This window comes from Nymphaea colorata, chromosome 5, assembly GCF_008831285.2.
Source record: "Nymphaea colorata isolate Beijing-Zhang1983 chromosome 5, ASM883128v2, whole genome shotgun sequence".
In the NCBI taxonomy this organism is placed as follows: Eukaryota; Viridiplantae; Streptophyta; class Magnoliopsida; order Nymphaeales; family Nymphaeaceae; genus Nymphaea; species Nymphaea colorata.
In genome coordinates this window covers 11,612,377-11,627,518 of record NC_045142.1, presented here as the reverse complement: position 1 = coordinate 11,627,518, position 15,142 = coordinate 11,612,377, and the positions used below count along the sequence as shown (strand labels likewise).

The 15,142-nt window shown below is 38.3% G+C and overlaps 1 protein-coding gene across 1 annotated transcript; it reads right to left on the bottom strand.

Moving 5' to 3' along the window:
* Nucleotides 1–9,494: 9,494 nt before the first annotated feature.
* On the bottom strand, nucleotides 9,495–12,728 carry LOC116255191 (uncharacterized). The gene is made up of 4 exons (XM_031630976.2): nucleotides 12,528–12,728; nucleotides 11,556–12,419; nucleotides 10,286–11,420; nucleotides 9,495–10,195 (listed from the first exon to the last, which is right to left on the bottom strand). The coding sequence occupies exons 1-4, from the start codon at nucleotides 12,726–12,728 to the stop codon at nucleotides 9,495–9,497; spliced, it is 2,901 nt and encodes a 966-aa protein (XP_031486836.2).
* Between the last annotated feature and the right edge of the window lie 2,414 nt (nucleotides 12,729–15,142).

Genomic DNA, 15,142 nt, shown 5'->3' with positions numbered 1-15,142 from the left:
TAGAGACTTAAATGAATACGATATTTATAGGAATTGAAAATCAGCGGGCAGCAGATTGGCAGATGGATAAATATTTTTACGATTGTTGCTAGAAAGCAATATATATATATATATATATATATTGTGTGTGTGTGTGTGTCTTTATATGTTGAAATCCTTCAGCTGTCTGAGTGCTCCAAGTTCTCACACATGCAACGTGATGCAATGCATGTATTGGCCTGCGCCAGAGAGAAATATATATACACACATTGACACATAACACACACGCTGACACACACCCAGCACTATGCTATCTATGAAATAAATATGGTTGAAAATTCCTCATTTCTTCTTAATTTGTTTCGAATGGGAAGAGAATCAATAACCAGCCTGGATTGATAGGAACAGAAAAGACTGAAAAGATTTGGTATATTCTGCCTGAGATCACAGGCCTTATAGATTGCACGGTGTTTTTGTTCCAGAAGCAACTTCGGCACCATTCATGCACCCGTGCATCTTCATAAATGCATGATCAAGTAGTACTGCAATTGGCTGCTGTATGCATTGGCTCTTGCCTCTGGCTCCACCACGTTGGCCAAAAGTACATAATCTTAACTGGTCTCTGCAAGAAGGCTGGGCGCTTGTGCCATGCCTCTTGTAAAGAAAGAATGACACGTCTTATTCAAAGTTAGACAATACAACACTTCAAGAATATTTTATATATGTGTCTGTATTTTGTATATTAGCCTCAACTTTTTCATTTTCATTCGGTAGTTAAAGAATGTAGCTTTGCCATTGTTACTCAATTTAGGGTCACTTATCCATCTTGTTGGACGGTTGAGAGAAAAATGTAATAAACGTTTTTGTTATTTAGTATTAGTTCATGCCTTTCTTTTCTTGCTTTTCTTTAAACTGCTCATCACTAAAATCAGATGGCCCTTATAAGTAAGTTAGGTGACTCTATATACTAGAGTCACCATGTTCTCTCTCTCTCTCTCTCTCTGAGCACATAGCCGATGCATTGTTGGGCTACGTGCTATGAGGGGCCTGATGGAGGAAGCAGCTTGATGCAATGTCTGAAAGATTCACCCTCATATGTTGTCGTTTAACTGTCCATTTGTTACATATATAGGTGAAAACCAACAAACCACATTTTCTCGTCATTTGAAGTCAGGATGTGGACCTTGGTGTACTTTTAATTGCATCTCAAGGAGTCACTGTATTTTACAAGCCCTGACAAGTGATTTGAGTTTGGTGTCATTATATCTGGTGTTTCAATAAATAAAATTCCTGACTGTTTAATTAATTGATCGTAAATTGTTTAAGAAGCATTGTTATCTGGATAAATGAGGAACCCCGCTTCTTGTCGGCTAAGTAACTTTGAGTGAATACTGCTTGCAGTCTTATAATGCAACCAAAGTGGTTAAAACTGCATGTTATTGTCTTTTTCTATGAAAAAGAGTTAGTATATTGGTTTCTTTCTGGGATTTAACATGGTGGCTGAAATTCCAGAGTTTTTGTATGTAATTTCACTTGCTTTTCATGGTGTTCTCTTTTGTTTTATAATCACAAACATGCATTATCCTTTCCTTATCATTTAGATACAACATGAAGGCTGATCATTGTTTTGAATTTTTGTTTTGTCCCTATTTCATTTCAAAAATACAAATACTATATTTTGATAAGTTCAAATGTGTTTAAAGTTGTCCAAATCCCATCTATTTCATCTATCTTTACCGTAATTTTACTTTCCCAAGAAACATCTCCTAAATTATTTTGTTCCATGAATCAAATCCCAAAAGGCATTTAATACACATACTTTAAGAATAAATATAAAATTTATGGACAAGCAGACCAAGTTAGAAAATCAGGGACAAAAATTATGTCTAGACAAAATTTCATCTATCTACTTGCGATTGGATCAATCCAAATGACATCCCGGTCAGAATTTTCATCACACGTACTTTGTCTTGGATTAGACAACGCATCTATGTGCTTCAGCACCTACCTACCCAAGAGATGTGGCACCAAAGGTAATTTAGGACCCTCCAGCTTTTTAATAGTGGAGTAAGCTGTATAGGGCAACCTGCAGAACCAATGGCAAGTGAGGAGAAACACTTTTTTTCACACTAATCAATGTGCCTATTCACTAATGTCCGTGAATTTCACCTTTAAATTATTAGTGGCATGTCCTTTAGTCGTGTTTTTCTCTAGGCCAAAAGCCACCACCAGCAAAGCTTTTATTGACATTTTGCACTTTTTAGCGCTAGTAATGACTAGAATTTTTGTAGTGCCATTTTAAACATATCTGCTATAATTTTATGGCAGCAATGTTGGAGCTACATACCTAGAAGATACTTTTATTCAAACAACTCTAGTGAACATATTGAAGACATCTACAATTTGTCTAAGACAAAGTTGCCGTTAGAGACTAGTAGTTAAATTAATTTCATCGAGTAGTAAAAATTAGATGTGATTACTAAACTATCATCAGTAGTAGTCATATTCAATTATCTTATCAGAAGTTCAATATGAAAATGTTGTTATTTATTTTAAGGGAAGCTGTTAAGAATCAAAACTGAGAGGATCACATGAAAATAAAATGGGTCAAAGTTAAATAAAAATGACAAGAGTGATCAAGCTCAAGGATATCCTATCCATGAGAATAATGTTAAGCTAAAATTTGAAGGGATCACCAAATTAGCTCCAAGATAAAAATAGAACAAATTTGACTAGATGGTAACAAATTTGTAATACAAGTAAACAGGGAATTTTGATGTCCACGTTGTAATCAAGATTACATGAGGAAAACTCTCTCTTTAAATGGTGATCATAGAGTTTTAATGATATTATGAACATAGGCCATTATTGACTAAACAACACAAAAAATCTATTTTTCTTTCTTGGGTATCATATTATTTTCCACAATCATTTGCATGTGTGCCTATCACATAAATAGCCAATTCATAAGGTTTCCAAAAGCTGAGTCAAGTGGAAGTTATGGTCTTGGGTGTGTTAGTGCAACTTGACCTGGCTTGCTTTAATTTAGAGAGCATATTGGTTATCAACTGGCCTTTCACAATCATTGGATTTCTACTAAGAAATAATCATTGAATTGAAACAAATGCCATTAAGATTGCATTATGATGAGCACAGACCAGTTACAAAAACCTTAAAGGCCTTGTCTATCAATTTATGGAAGAATTTGTCTCCAACAAAAATGTTATCCAACTTTAGAGAGACAAAGTTGGAGACATGGATGAAAGAATAGATATATGAGGCAGACACAAAAGTCATAATGACAAAGAAGAATTCAATTTTTGACTTGCTCTAACACCATCTGGAAAAAGGGTAATGGGAGAAGAAAACAAATTTTACATGGTTTAGTCTTACATGAAGGCACAGACAAATTAATAGATTTCAGCAAATTATATAGATGATAACCAAGATAATAGTGAGATATCTACATTATCGACACTCTTGAGATATCCTCATTACCTGAACCACCTAGATGAATTTAAATAGAACTAATTTTTTCATATGTTATATGTTCACTTATCATAATTGATATTCTTCTATGTGTAAGCCTTGTTGATTAATTTCCTTACTTTAAACTTGGATATCGTAATACAAGGTCAACATCTTTGTTTAGTGGAATGTTTCATAATGTTCTCCTCAGGAGGATCCATCCCCTACTATAATAGGCTGAGATCAAAATTGACCACATGAAACCAAGTGAACAGAAGCTACAGTCATCAATAAAAATAAAAACACAAAAAAACAAAAATGTCTTTGGCACCAGCTTGGACTCATTTATACTGCTCTACACGTACTCAAGGCTGGAGAAAACCAATCAAAAGCCAAAATCCTTCCACTGGAGCATATCGTCCACTGGTTGACATCTACAGGTAGAAACTGGGCAACCTCCCAATTCACCCTCAAACAACAATGATGATTGGATGAAATGTAATGACAAATAAATTGTGCAATTGCAGTTTAAAAGTCCAAACTCTAAGGCTTCTTCAGTTTTATATATATGAGTGATTGGTAGATACCAAACCACTTGCGTAAGGGATGAAAACGAGACCTCTAATATTGATGTTAAATAATGTTTTAAACAAAATGTGAACCTTCTAATATGTTTATAAACACTAATCTAATATAAATCATGTTTTAGTTCAAGTCATTTTTGTAAAAATATTTTTACTATAAAAATTGTGATGTTATAACTGCCATTCATTTTATTACTATTAAAAAACATTATTCAAACAATAAAATAACTATCTCAGTATATATTTCTTATCAAATCACTCTGATGACCATATTATAAGGTTAGATTACAAAAAAAATTAAAAATTAAAAATTAATTTTAATAGGTCTAATATATATATATATATATATATATATATCGAGAGCTACTCTTGAGTGCACCGGGAGTATGAGCAAGGCGAAATAAATTTCATTTCTTCATTTGTTTCCAAAAATATGCTCGTTATATTGCTTTACTCATCGTTTATGTTTGAGATGATGCTTATGCATCATGTATTAATTTTCCTTAATTAATGAGCATATACACGGCGAGATGAGTGTTTGGGTTGGGATATTTTCATTGTTACATTAATTTTGAAGTTAGGATTTGTCCAACCCAGGAAAGCCGTTCACAAATATGTACATATTAAAATGCATCTTCATATCATTATCACACTTAGTTTCTCTTTTAATCACCCGATTAAGAACTCCAATCAGTGTTTTATTACATTGATTGATTTTCTTCCATACCCAATGGTGGAGGAAATATATTATCTTGTAATAAAAAAATAATAATGTTTTATGTTTTCATATAAAAATATTTAGAATCATGTTTTTCAAAAGATTTTTAAAAGCAAGAACCATCTTTAAGGCCTTGGAGATTTATCTTAAGCTCTTGCATGAGCCCAAGTTACTCTCTGACCTTCATAGAAAAAAATCGAAGTTGGGTATTTCCAAGTTATTTCTTGATTTCAACTTTTATAAAGACATATACGTATATATATGTTATATACATATATGAACACATGACTATCACTCTTTGTCCTCCTCTCTCTATGATTCAACATATTCTTTTACACACACACACACACACACACACACACACACACACACACATATATATATATATATATATATATATATATATATACATACCTCTCTCTCTTTTAAATATTTTATTTTGTGATTTTTAAAATATATATCTCTCTCCCTCCCCCTAATCTTCTTGTATTAAAGTCTTTTCTCTTTTCCATAATGACCTAATATTGGAATCATGCTTGATGGTCTACAACCTAATTCCATTTTCAAAATTTTTCTCTTTTCATAAAAATATTTATGACAATTATACAAATAAAAATGAGAAGCTTAGATGTGTGTGATGGTATGAATGCGTTTACATAAATGTTATGGTAGGAATGAATGATTTGCTTCTAATCATATATGACCAATGCATTCATACATACACATTTACTTAAAATCACGAATGATCACAAACACCTCTCTAAAAGAACTTAATGAAGATGAGATGAAGCTTTAGATAGGTAGTTGCTGAATTAGAGCAAAATTTCAAACCTACTTAAAGTCTTAAGAGAACATTAAATTGACTTCAAAAGGAGATCTTCAAAGGTTTCCAAACGATGTTTGTAGAGGTTTGTCAATTCAAAATTTTCCAAATCAAAATGTTTTACATTGTCAAATGATTCTTCAAAGCTTTCTCAAAAATTTGAAACATAGACCGCTTTTAAAATAAAAAGATGTTAAGCCAAAATGAAATGCATCAAGAATAAACATAGCCCTTGGCTAGGAATGGCCAATCCTCGTACCGACGAGCGAGTCTCTTTCTCTCTCATTTAAAATAAAACCTCATTTTTTTGGAGCACTCCAAAAACCAATAATTTTTTTGAGATGAAAACAGATGGCAACCGTGATGGGACCCATCATCGTTTGGCTAAAATTATCATTAATGCATTTCCATTAACTTGAATATCACATATTGTCGATGATAAAGCTTGTCCCCTTCTTTCGCCTTGACATCATCGGCATTTCATTACATTGCTTGGTGATTATGTTTACTTTCTTGCATATAAGACTAATTGAGGAGGATCAATCATGTTCACCTAGATCTAGAATTAAATACAACCCTCCTTAATTTAAGGTTTGATTGAAAACAATGTTTGCTCTTCTACTTATTTTAATTACCATCTTAGGAAACACTGCATTGGAGATAGCTGATTTTGCATGTTTTGATTATATTTCAACAACTTTTCATACCCATTTGTCCTGGTCATCATCTTGTCCGGCTTGCTTTTAGGCAGTAGCACATGATGAAGCCTTACAACTGAACCACACCTTGAGCGGGAGAGCCCTCTCGTTAGTACCATGAGTAGTAACTTGTGGTATATCGACAAGTGTCCAAGAAGAAGTGGATAAATCTTACCTTAGTTGCCTAAGGAAGAATCTATGTTAGTACTAAGCCATTTAGCTAAATTATATAAGCATAACTTGACATAATTATCTCAATTAGGTCCCTATACCCCTTTTTCTTCAAATTATTTCACATGATAGAAGTGCAAGAATGTTGGGTATGCAAAAAACCTTATGTGATGATTTACAACCTCATTATATATCTCTATTTCATATCATCTTTGTCAGCCTAATCAATCGTTCCCACTAATTTAATCTCTATCTTTCAGAGTCATCACTCAAGATATATTCTTTTCAATGTAGTGTCACATTCCCTTATAATCACATCTTCTTTGAGGAAACACCCGAACAGTCTACTTATATTTTTCTTGAGTCTAAAACTTTGGCTCTCGAATGGTATCGATCTTGGCATCTCACCTTTTCTCGGATGTTTCCTTCATACTTTGAAGAATATGGGCTAGAGACAGTATAGTCGGAGGAATGCAATCAGTGGATGGGAATTTGGTGCATGCAATTGCCAAGCGATAAAACCTATGGACTTTCTTTTTTGGTTTCCATGGGGAGAAATGACATTATTATTAGATAAATTTGCTGAAATATTAGACCTCTTTACCCCAATTTGTGATCCAAATGGCCTATTGGAGAAATAATTCCTCATGAACTGGACTAATGCAAATGACCTTATAGCTCATTTTATTGGACAAAAAACTTGACCCCTAGTAGAAAACCATGAGAGTCAAAACATCAACTTGAAAGATCTATATGAAGAAATTTGGAACTTATGTTAAACCTTCCACCTTATCTCGAAAAGCCATAGGAAGAGTTAAACATTATATGATGCTTTGCACAGTGAGAATAATCCTTTTCACCAATAGAACAAACCTTTTAGATGTTCATATTGTCCAACTTTTTCATATATGAAGACATAGCGGGACCCGACACTTGTTAGTGGCAATGACAGTCTTAGCCTTCTTTTGCCGATGACTCACTCACTTCACCATTAGAGATGCTGACTTCATAGAAGGATGCCCATATGCTTTACAATTGTGATTCCTCCAGCACGTAGGGCCCCAAGCCAGCCTATTCAGAAACACTGATGAAACATTGATAGTCTTAGAAAAATATCAGCGCTTGATAAAACAATTAGATGGATAAAAGGACATTTGGGATTATTATGATCATCGTCAAAATCCACCTAAGTACACTCACCATTACTTGGTCGTACCACACTCTTGGGCCATTATTTCATAGTTGATTATTGTGTTGATAGATGCATGAGACTGATCTGTATGAGAATTTTGTTTTGTTGAAGCGGTCTCTCACCCAGACGTTAGCAAATTTTCCAATGCCAAAATGACGAGGAACAAAAAGGCACAACGCAGGATTTTCTCTCTTCTCCAAACAAATGAAGAGGCCAATTTCTCTTTCTTTCTTTTTTTCCTGATTTTTTTCCTCCCTCTTAGGTGTCTCCCTTCTGCGAGGCTTATAGCTGGGTGTATAACCACCCATGACTCACGTCTCCAATGGCTCCCACAAAATCGGGGCCTCCTGGGTGACTCACATCTCCAAGGGCTTCCACAAAATCGGGCCTCATGGGCTACAATCTCTCTAACCACCAACCACTTGCTTTAGGTGCTGCCATGTTCTCCAACGTTTCCAACTTGTTGGGCAAGTCCTGTGACAGGTGTCAAATGATTGTTAGCTCGTAGACTGGGTCTTACTCCTGGATCATTCGTCCCCCCTCCAAAAAAAACGACGAAGCTCCAGCGAAGTCAAAATTCAAGTGAGGGAATTCGGTCTGGCCGACTTCCCAGTTGTACCATTTTGCAGCTTGTGGGCGTTCACCCTTGTGCCCGATACGATAGCAAATACGCTGTCCTCTTCGCGTATTGGTTGTTTTGACTTCTAGAATAGTATTGGACGATAGGACAGTAGCTTTTGTGATCAGAACATCATCAATTGGTGGTAAGACCTCTGGCTGTTCATCATCCAACATAGATGGTTCAAAAAGTTTGAGGTTGTTGACGTTCACTACTGAATAAATTGCCATGTAATCGGGTAGTTCAAGTTGGCATGCATTGTCTCCCACCATTTGGATTATGCGAAATGGACCATAACGAAGGGGCTTTAATTTCTGCGCTTTTCCCTTGAGCCGGTCAGCTCCAATGTGCAGCCACACCAGATCATTCACTTGAAGTTGACCATGAACTCGATGTCGATCATGGCGTGCATTATATCTTTGTTGAGCCCGCTGCAGATTCTGCTCCACCTCTTGATGAATTTTTCTGATATGGTCAAGGAAGTGGCGAGCCTTGGCTGAAGATGTAGTGACATTGTGATCTGCTTCATTTGGGGTGACCGTGAATATCAAGTCGAATGGACTAGATGGTAGGAAGCCAAGACAGGCTTCAAAAGGTGATTTTTGTGTCGACTCATGCATTGCTCTATTGAAGGCAAACTGTAGATATGGCAAACTATCATCCCATGTTTTTGGGTGCTGAAAATTATATCCCCGTAGCAAGTGTACCATGGTGCGGTTCACTACTTCCGTTTGCCCATCCGTTTGTGGATGGTAAGGAGTGCTCATGTGAAGCTTGGTATCCATCAATTCCCACAACGTTTTTCAGAATGCACATAGAAATCGACTATCACGATATGAGATAATAGAGCTGGGCAGCCCAAAGTGGACCCAGACATTGTGGAAATATAGGCGAGCCGAGCCGTCTGAACTCCAGTTATAGTCTTCTTGCATGGAACAAGAATAACCATTTTGGAAAAACGATCCACGACTACATAGAGATAATCATGTCCTCGCCTAGTAGTTGGTAGACCACCCACAAAATCCATGGATACACTTTCCCATGGACGTGTTGGTACCGGCAGAGGTTGGTACAAGCCTATCTTATGGTTGCTGGGCTTGGAAATACTACATAGTGTACATCCTTGCACAAACCGACTAACATCTTGGTGTAAATTGGGCCAGTAGAATACCTCTGTAAATTTTGGATTGTTTTGTTGATTCCAAAATGTCCAGCCACCTTGGAAGTATGAGCTTCTCTCAACTACATGGTATGATCTGCCCCTTTTGGGATGCACAGTCTTCCGTCCTTTTCCAGCAAATGATTCTTGATAGTATATTCAGATTTTATGCCTGTTTGTGCAGCTTTGTAATGCTCACAAAAATCTGGATCATGCATATATAGATGGACGTAATCATCATGCTGGCTGGGTTGGATTTGCATGAAGCCGGTCAAGCAAACAGAGGCCTGTGGTGGCCGAGAGAGCATATCTGCCAATTTGTTTTGACTCCCCTGCTTGTACTTGATGACAATATTGAATTGCTGGAGGTAAGACATCCATTTCATATGGCGCGCTTGCTGCAGTTTTGACTGAGATTGGAGATACTGTAAGGGACGGTGGTCGGTGTGTACCACGGTTTCTTTCCCTAACAAATAGCACCGCCAATGTTTAATGGCCTGATGTAATGCGAGAAGCTCTTTATCATATGCTGAATAATTGAGTTGTGCTCCCTGGAATAGCTCGGAATAGTAGGCCACCGGTCCTTGTACTTGCATGAGGACTGCTCCCATAGCGTAACCAGAAGCATCGGTTTCTAATTCGAATGGCTTGTGTAAATTTGGCAATGCAAGGAGTGGAGCTTCACTTATTTTTCGTTTCAGAAGATTGAAAGCAGCTTCACATTTTTCTGTCCATTCGAACTTGCTATGTGCCTTAGTCAAGGCATGAAGAGGTGCGGCCAATACTGAAAAATGTTTAATAAATTTTCGAAGATATTGACAAGCACCAACAAAACTGCGTACCTCAGTGGTATTTCAGGGCGTTGGCAACTTACGAATGACATCAACCTTATCTGGATCGATGCGGAGGGTTCCACCACCAACTATGAAGCCAAGATAGATGAGGGAGGTCTTGGCAAATTCGCATTTCTTTCCATTAAGCCGTAGTTGATGTTGTTGTAACACCTCAAAGACTTGACGGATATGTTGCTCGTGATCTTCCCATGATTCACTGTATATCAGAATATCATCGAGATAAACTAATACAAATTTATCTAAGAATGGACATAGGACGTCATTCATGAGATGCATAAAAGTGGCGGGGGCATTGCACAGGCCGAATGGCATCACCTTCCACTCGAAGAGTCCTTGACGCGTCTTAAATGCCGTCTTCCATGTGTCCTCGTCTCGGATGCAAACTTGATGGTACCCTGATTTTAAATCAAGTTTGGTGAAGAACCGAGCATTTTTGAGTTGGTCCAGCAAGTCGTCGATGCGAGGGAGTGGGTAACGGTTCTTGACAGTGATCTTGTTGAGTGCTCTATAATCAATGCACATGCACCATCCTCCATCCTTCTTGGGTACCAAGACCACGGGAGATCCACAAGGCAAACTGCTGTGCTGCACTAATCCACGCTCCAGCAGGTCCATCACTTGTCTTTTAATTTCGTCATTCTCAAGTACCGAATTGCGATACATGGAAAGGTTGGGTAGAGGGGCATCAGATTGCAAGTGAATTTCATGCTCAACTGGACACCGTGGTGGTAGGCCTTGTGGATCTTCAAACAAATCAGTATAAGAGTTGAGTAATTTGGTGAGCATACCTTCTTCTTTCTCATGCATGTACATGAGATGAATTGTGGCATTCTTTTCACACGGCTGCACTAAACGTACAAGCAATAAGACAAATTTTTGGCATGCATTCACCACTCGTTTGACTTGTCCGGCTGTCATCAAATCTGTTGGAGAGGCGATGTTGTCCCGAGTGATCACAAACTGCTTCCCGTCTTTGGTGAGTTCATATTCTTGTGCTCGTCGATGGTAGTGACCATCACGGAGCCACAAATATGGACTTCCAAGAACCACTTGGCAAACATCAAGTGGAACAACATCACAAATAACTTCATCAATAAAACGAGAGGTGATGGCAAACTTCACCTTGCACTGGCGGTCCACTCGTTGTCCAACATCCTTTATAATCCATCCCAATGGATATGGGCGAGGATGTGGTGTGGTGACCAAACCAAGTCATTCCACCAGACTTGACGAGATTAAGTTCTTTTGGCTTCCAGTGTCGAAGATTGCGCCAATAACTTCATTTCTCACCTGAATCTTGATGGTGAAGAGTTCTTCAGCATGCTCCTCCTCCACGGTTGAGATAACAGTATCAGATCTCGCCATCAGGGATAGGGCCGTGTCTGGCTGCTGCATTGAGCCAACCCTCTCAGGCTCATTTTCTCTAGCCATCACCGTATTAATCTGTTTCCCTCTATTATGCTCCTTGAACCGCTTGGGTTTCAATTCAGGATGCACCTTCCAGCATTTATCTTTGTTGTGTCCAGAAATTTTGCAATGATCGCAGTAAAAATCAGACTTGGAAGGATATGACTTGGAGTCCTTCGAAGTGTGATTTTTATCATATTTTGATACTTTCTGTTTGGATTTTGCAGAATTTTTGTAGTTGCTTCCCCTATTCTTTGCTTCAATAGCCATTGCTGTAGTACTTGCGCTTGAGACATCCAACACTCGAAAAAGCTGCAACTCTTGGCGAATCGTATAATGTAGACCCGCCACAAATTTTTGTACAGGTTCCTCAGTGTTGATCGATACACCAAAAGCAACCGCAAGCCGTCGGAACTCGGTTGTATATTCTTGAACTGATTGTGTGTTATACTGCCACAACGTATACCACCTTGTCCAACGATCTTGCAAATATCCCATTGGATAAAACTCCAACCTCAGGAGTCGTTTAAATTCCTCCCAAGTGACGCCCTGTCCTTCACGAGATGCCAGGATACCATTCCACCATGCCAATGCATGGTTGGTAAGTTTAAACCTAGCAAAGGCTACACGTTCCGTACCTGGATACTCATAAAGAGTAAAATAGGTTTCCATTTGAGCCAACCCAGAGTCCAGCTTCTCAGCATCAATGGAACCATCAAATACAGGGATGTCGATCTTGGCCTCCACCTTGAACGGTCTTGGACATTCCCTTGTGAGAGGTTGTTCGGGTCCCTACTCCTCTTCTTGTCTCGCATTAGCGTCCTCCCTTTGTATTTTGATCATTTGTTGCTGAACATGCTCAAGTTGCTCCATCCGTAACGCCATGGTTTCAAGGGTGGATTGCATGGTTTGAAGAGCAGCAACCAACCCAGCAGTCACTTCTTTGTCGCCGGGCATAGACATGTCACTCTCTTCAATTTGTGGTCGCCGTCGATGTTGTGTGAGATTTTGCAACTGCTCACCAGTGGTGCCGTGCGTCGATCGGGTCCCCACCATGCACGAAAACCTGTCTCTGATACCAGTTGATCCGTATGAGGATTTTGTTTTGTTGAATCGGTCTCCCACCCAGACGTTAGCAAATTTTCCAATGCCAAAATGACGAGGAACAAAAAGGCACAACGTAGGATTTTCTCTCTTCTCCAAACAAATGAAGAGGCCAATTTCTCTTTCTTTCTTTTTTTCCTCCCTCTTAGGTGTCTCCCTTCTGCGAGGCTTATAGCTGGGTGTATAACCACCCATGACTCACGTCTCCAAGGGCTCCCACAAAATCGGGGCCTCATGGGTGACTCACATCTCCAAGGGCTTCCACAAAATTGGGCCTCATGGGCTACAATCTCTCTAACCACCAACCACTTGCTTTAGGTGCTGTCATGTTCTCCAACGTTTCCAACTTGTTGGGCAAGTCCTATGACAGGTGTCAAATGGTTGTTAGCTCGTAGACCGGGTCTTACTCCCGGATCAGAGACAATTCTCTTAGAGACAGAAGATGGTTTTTATGCATACACAAATTGGAGTTATTCTTGAGATCGACCTCAGCTCTCCTCATTGGGCAGCATTGTTCGCAGTAACTTGACAAGAGTAGAAGACACAAATATCATACACTTGGTTCACTGGCCCAATAGTAAAGAAGGAATACACCAAGTGGTGGGATGCCAACTGACCACCATCCGTCATTCTTTAAAAGCTACTGTTGTCAACTTTGTATTCCTTATTTTGTTTTCAATTATTGTCATCTTTGTTAGTGTTCTCTTTGGATGTAACTTTTAGAACTTTGAATGCAATATGAACATTCATTTTGTCATCATTTTCTTCCAATCACTCTTCATTTTCCTGTCTCACAAGGTGAATACTTGAAAGCCAATAAGATGGTTGAAACTAGAGCGCAAGCTAAGCAGGATCCTCAAAATGAGGCTTCATCTTCTGATCCTATGCGAGAGACACTTGACTTCCCAACAATCGAGCCAGAAGGCTATTGTATGTTTTGGTTGTTCAGGGAGCGATTCATGAGAGAGCAAGAAGAACAAAAAGCCATGATGGTTACGCCAAAACCAGAAACTGAAAAGCCGCCCAAACGAAAGGGAAATAAGAAAAATAACAAATCTTCTCATACATTTCGAGATGAAGACCGTTTAGATTCAGACTCGACAGCCAGCAAAGAGGAAAAGCCTGAATTGCTTCCGCTAAAGAATAAAAAGGCAATCAAGGAAAGCAACAAAAGAAAAACAATCATAGAGGAAAGCAGTTCATCTAGCCCTATCACCAGTGAAAGTTCAAAGGGAAAGCCAAAAAGAAAGAGAAAACCTGCCAAGAAAGTTCAAAAGGCAAAGAAGTTCATCCAAGCAGTAGCTCAGACAATGAGAGTTCTGAAGAGAAAGTAAAAGAAATCAAGGGAAAGTTTCATGAAATGGAAAAAAGAATGGGCAACCTCAAACTTGGGGAATAATGAAAATGTTCATGCTCATGTGAAGATTACTACCTGAGCATTGAGGAAGACGAAGACGTGAAGGGTTTGCCCTAGGAGTTCATCAAATATGATTGAACCACTTACCTACACGTTCATCTTTCAACATTCATCAATGATTGCTATAAGATTCGTGCGAATAACAGAGCTTTATTTCACTACTTTTCAAGAAGTCTTGAAGGCATTGCAGTGCAATGGTACAAAGAAAATGTTCTCAGTTGAACTGAAGGAATTTGATAGGTTGGTTAAGATGTTTGTTGAGAGATTTGAACAAAATGTTCCAATGACTCAAGCCTCAGTTTTGCAGTTTTCACCAAAAACAATAAGGCTCGAGAATTTATTCAAAAATAGCGAATTCAATGCAACAAGATGAATGAGCCTATTTCTGAAACAAAAGTTCTATCACTCATCAGGAAAAATCTCACCCAACCCTTGAAGAGTTTCATTCGCAATGCTCAAATCAAGACCTTTACCAAGTTAATTGAACAAGTAGATTCATTGGAAGAAGGAAATGAAGAAGGCAATTTTGATGGAATCATCACTCCTAAGTACAAAGAAGATGGTAAGAAAAGAGGAATGATACAGTTGTCCACAAACTTCATAGCAAATTCCAACACTCGAAAGGACAACGGTAGTAGTTATAAGCATAACAAGAAAACCAACCACAAGAAGAACACATAGCTGTCCAAAAGAAAGGAAGGAGGGAGGAACAAACACCCAGGCTGGAGTTATAACTGGAAGTTCACTCCTCTCAGTCAATCTCGTGAGAAGATCCTAGATCTGCCAAAGGAATTGTCATCTTGTAAAAAATGTCAAAGCCTTCGAAAATGATAGGACGAAATAAAGAAAAATTAAGTAAGTTTCATCATGCCCTTGGTAATGACACCAAGAATTGTTTTGTCCTCAAAAATATTATCCAAGATTTCATCAACAAAGATCTCAAGGTTGA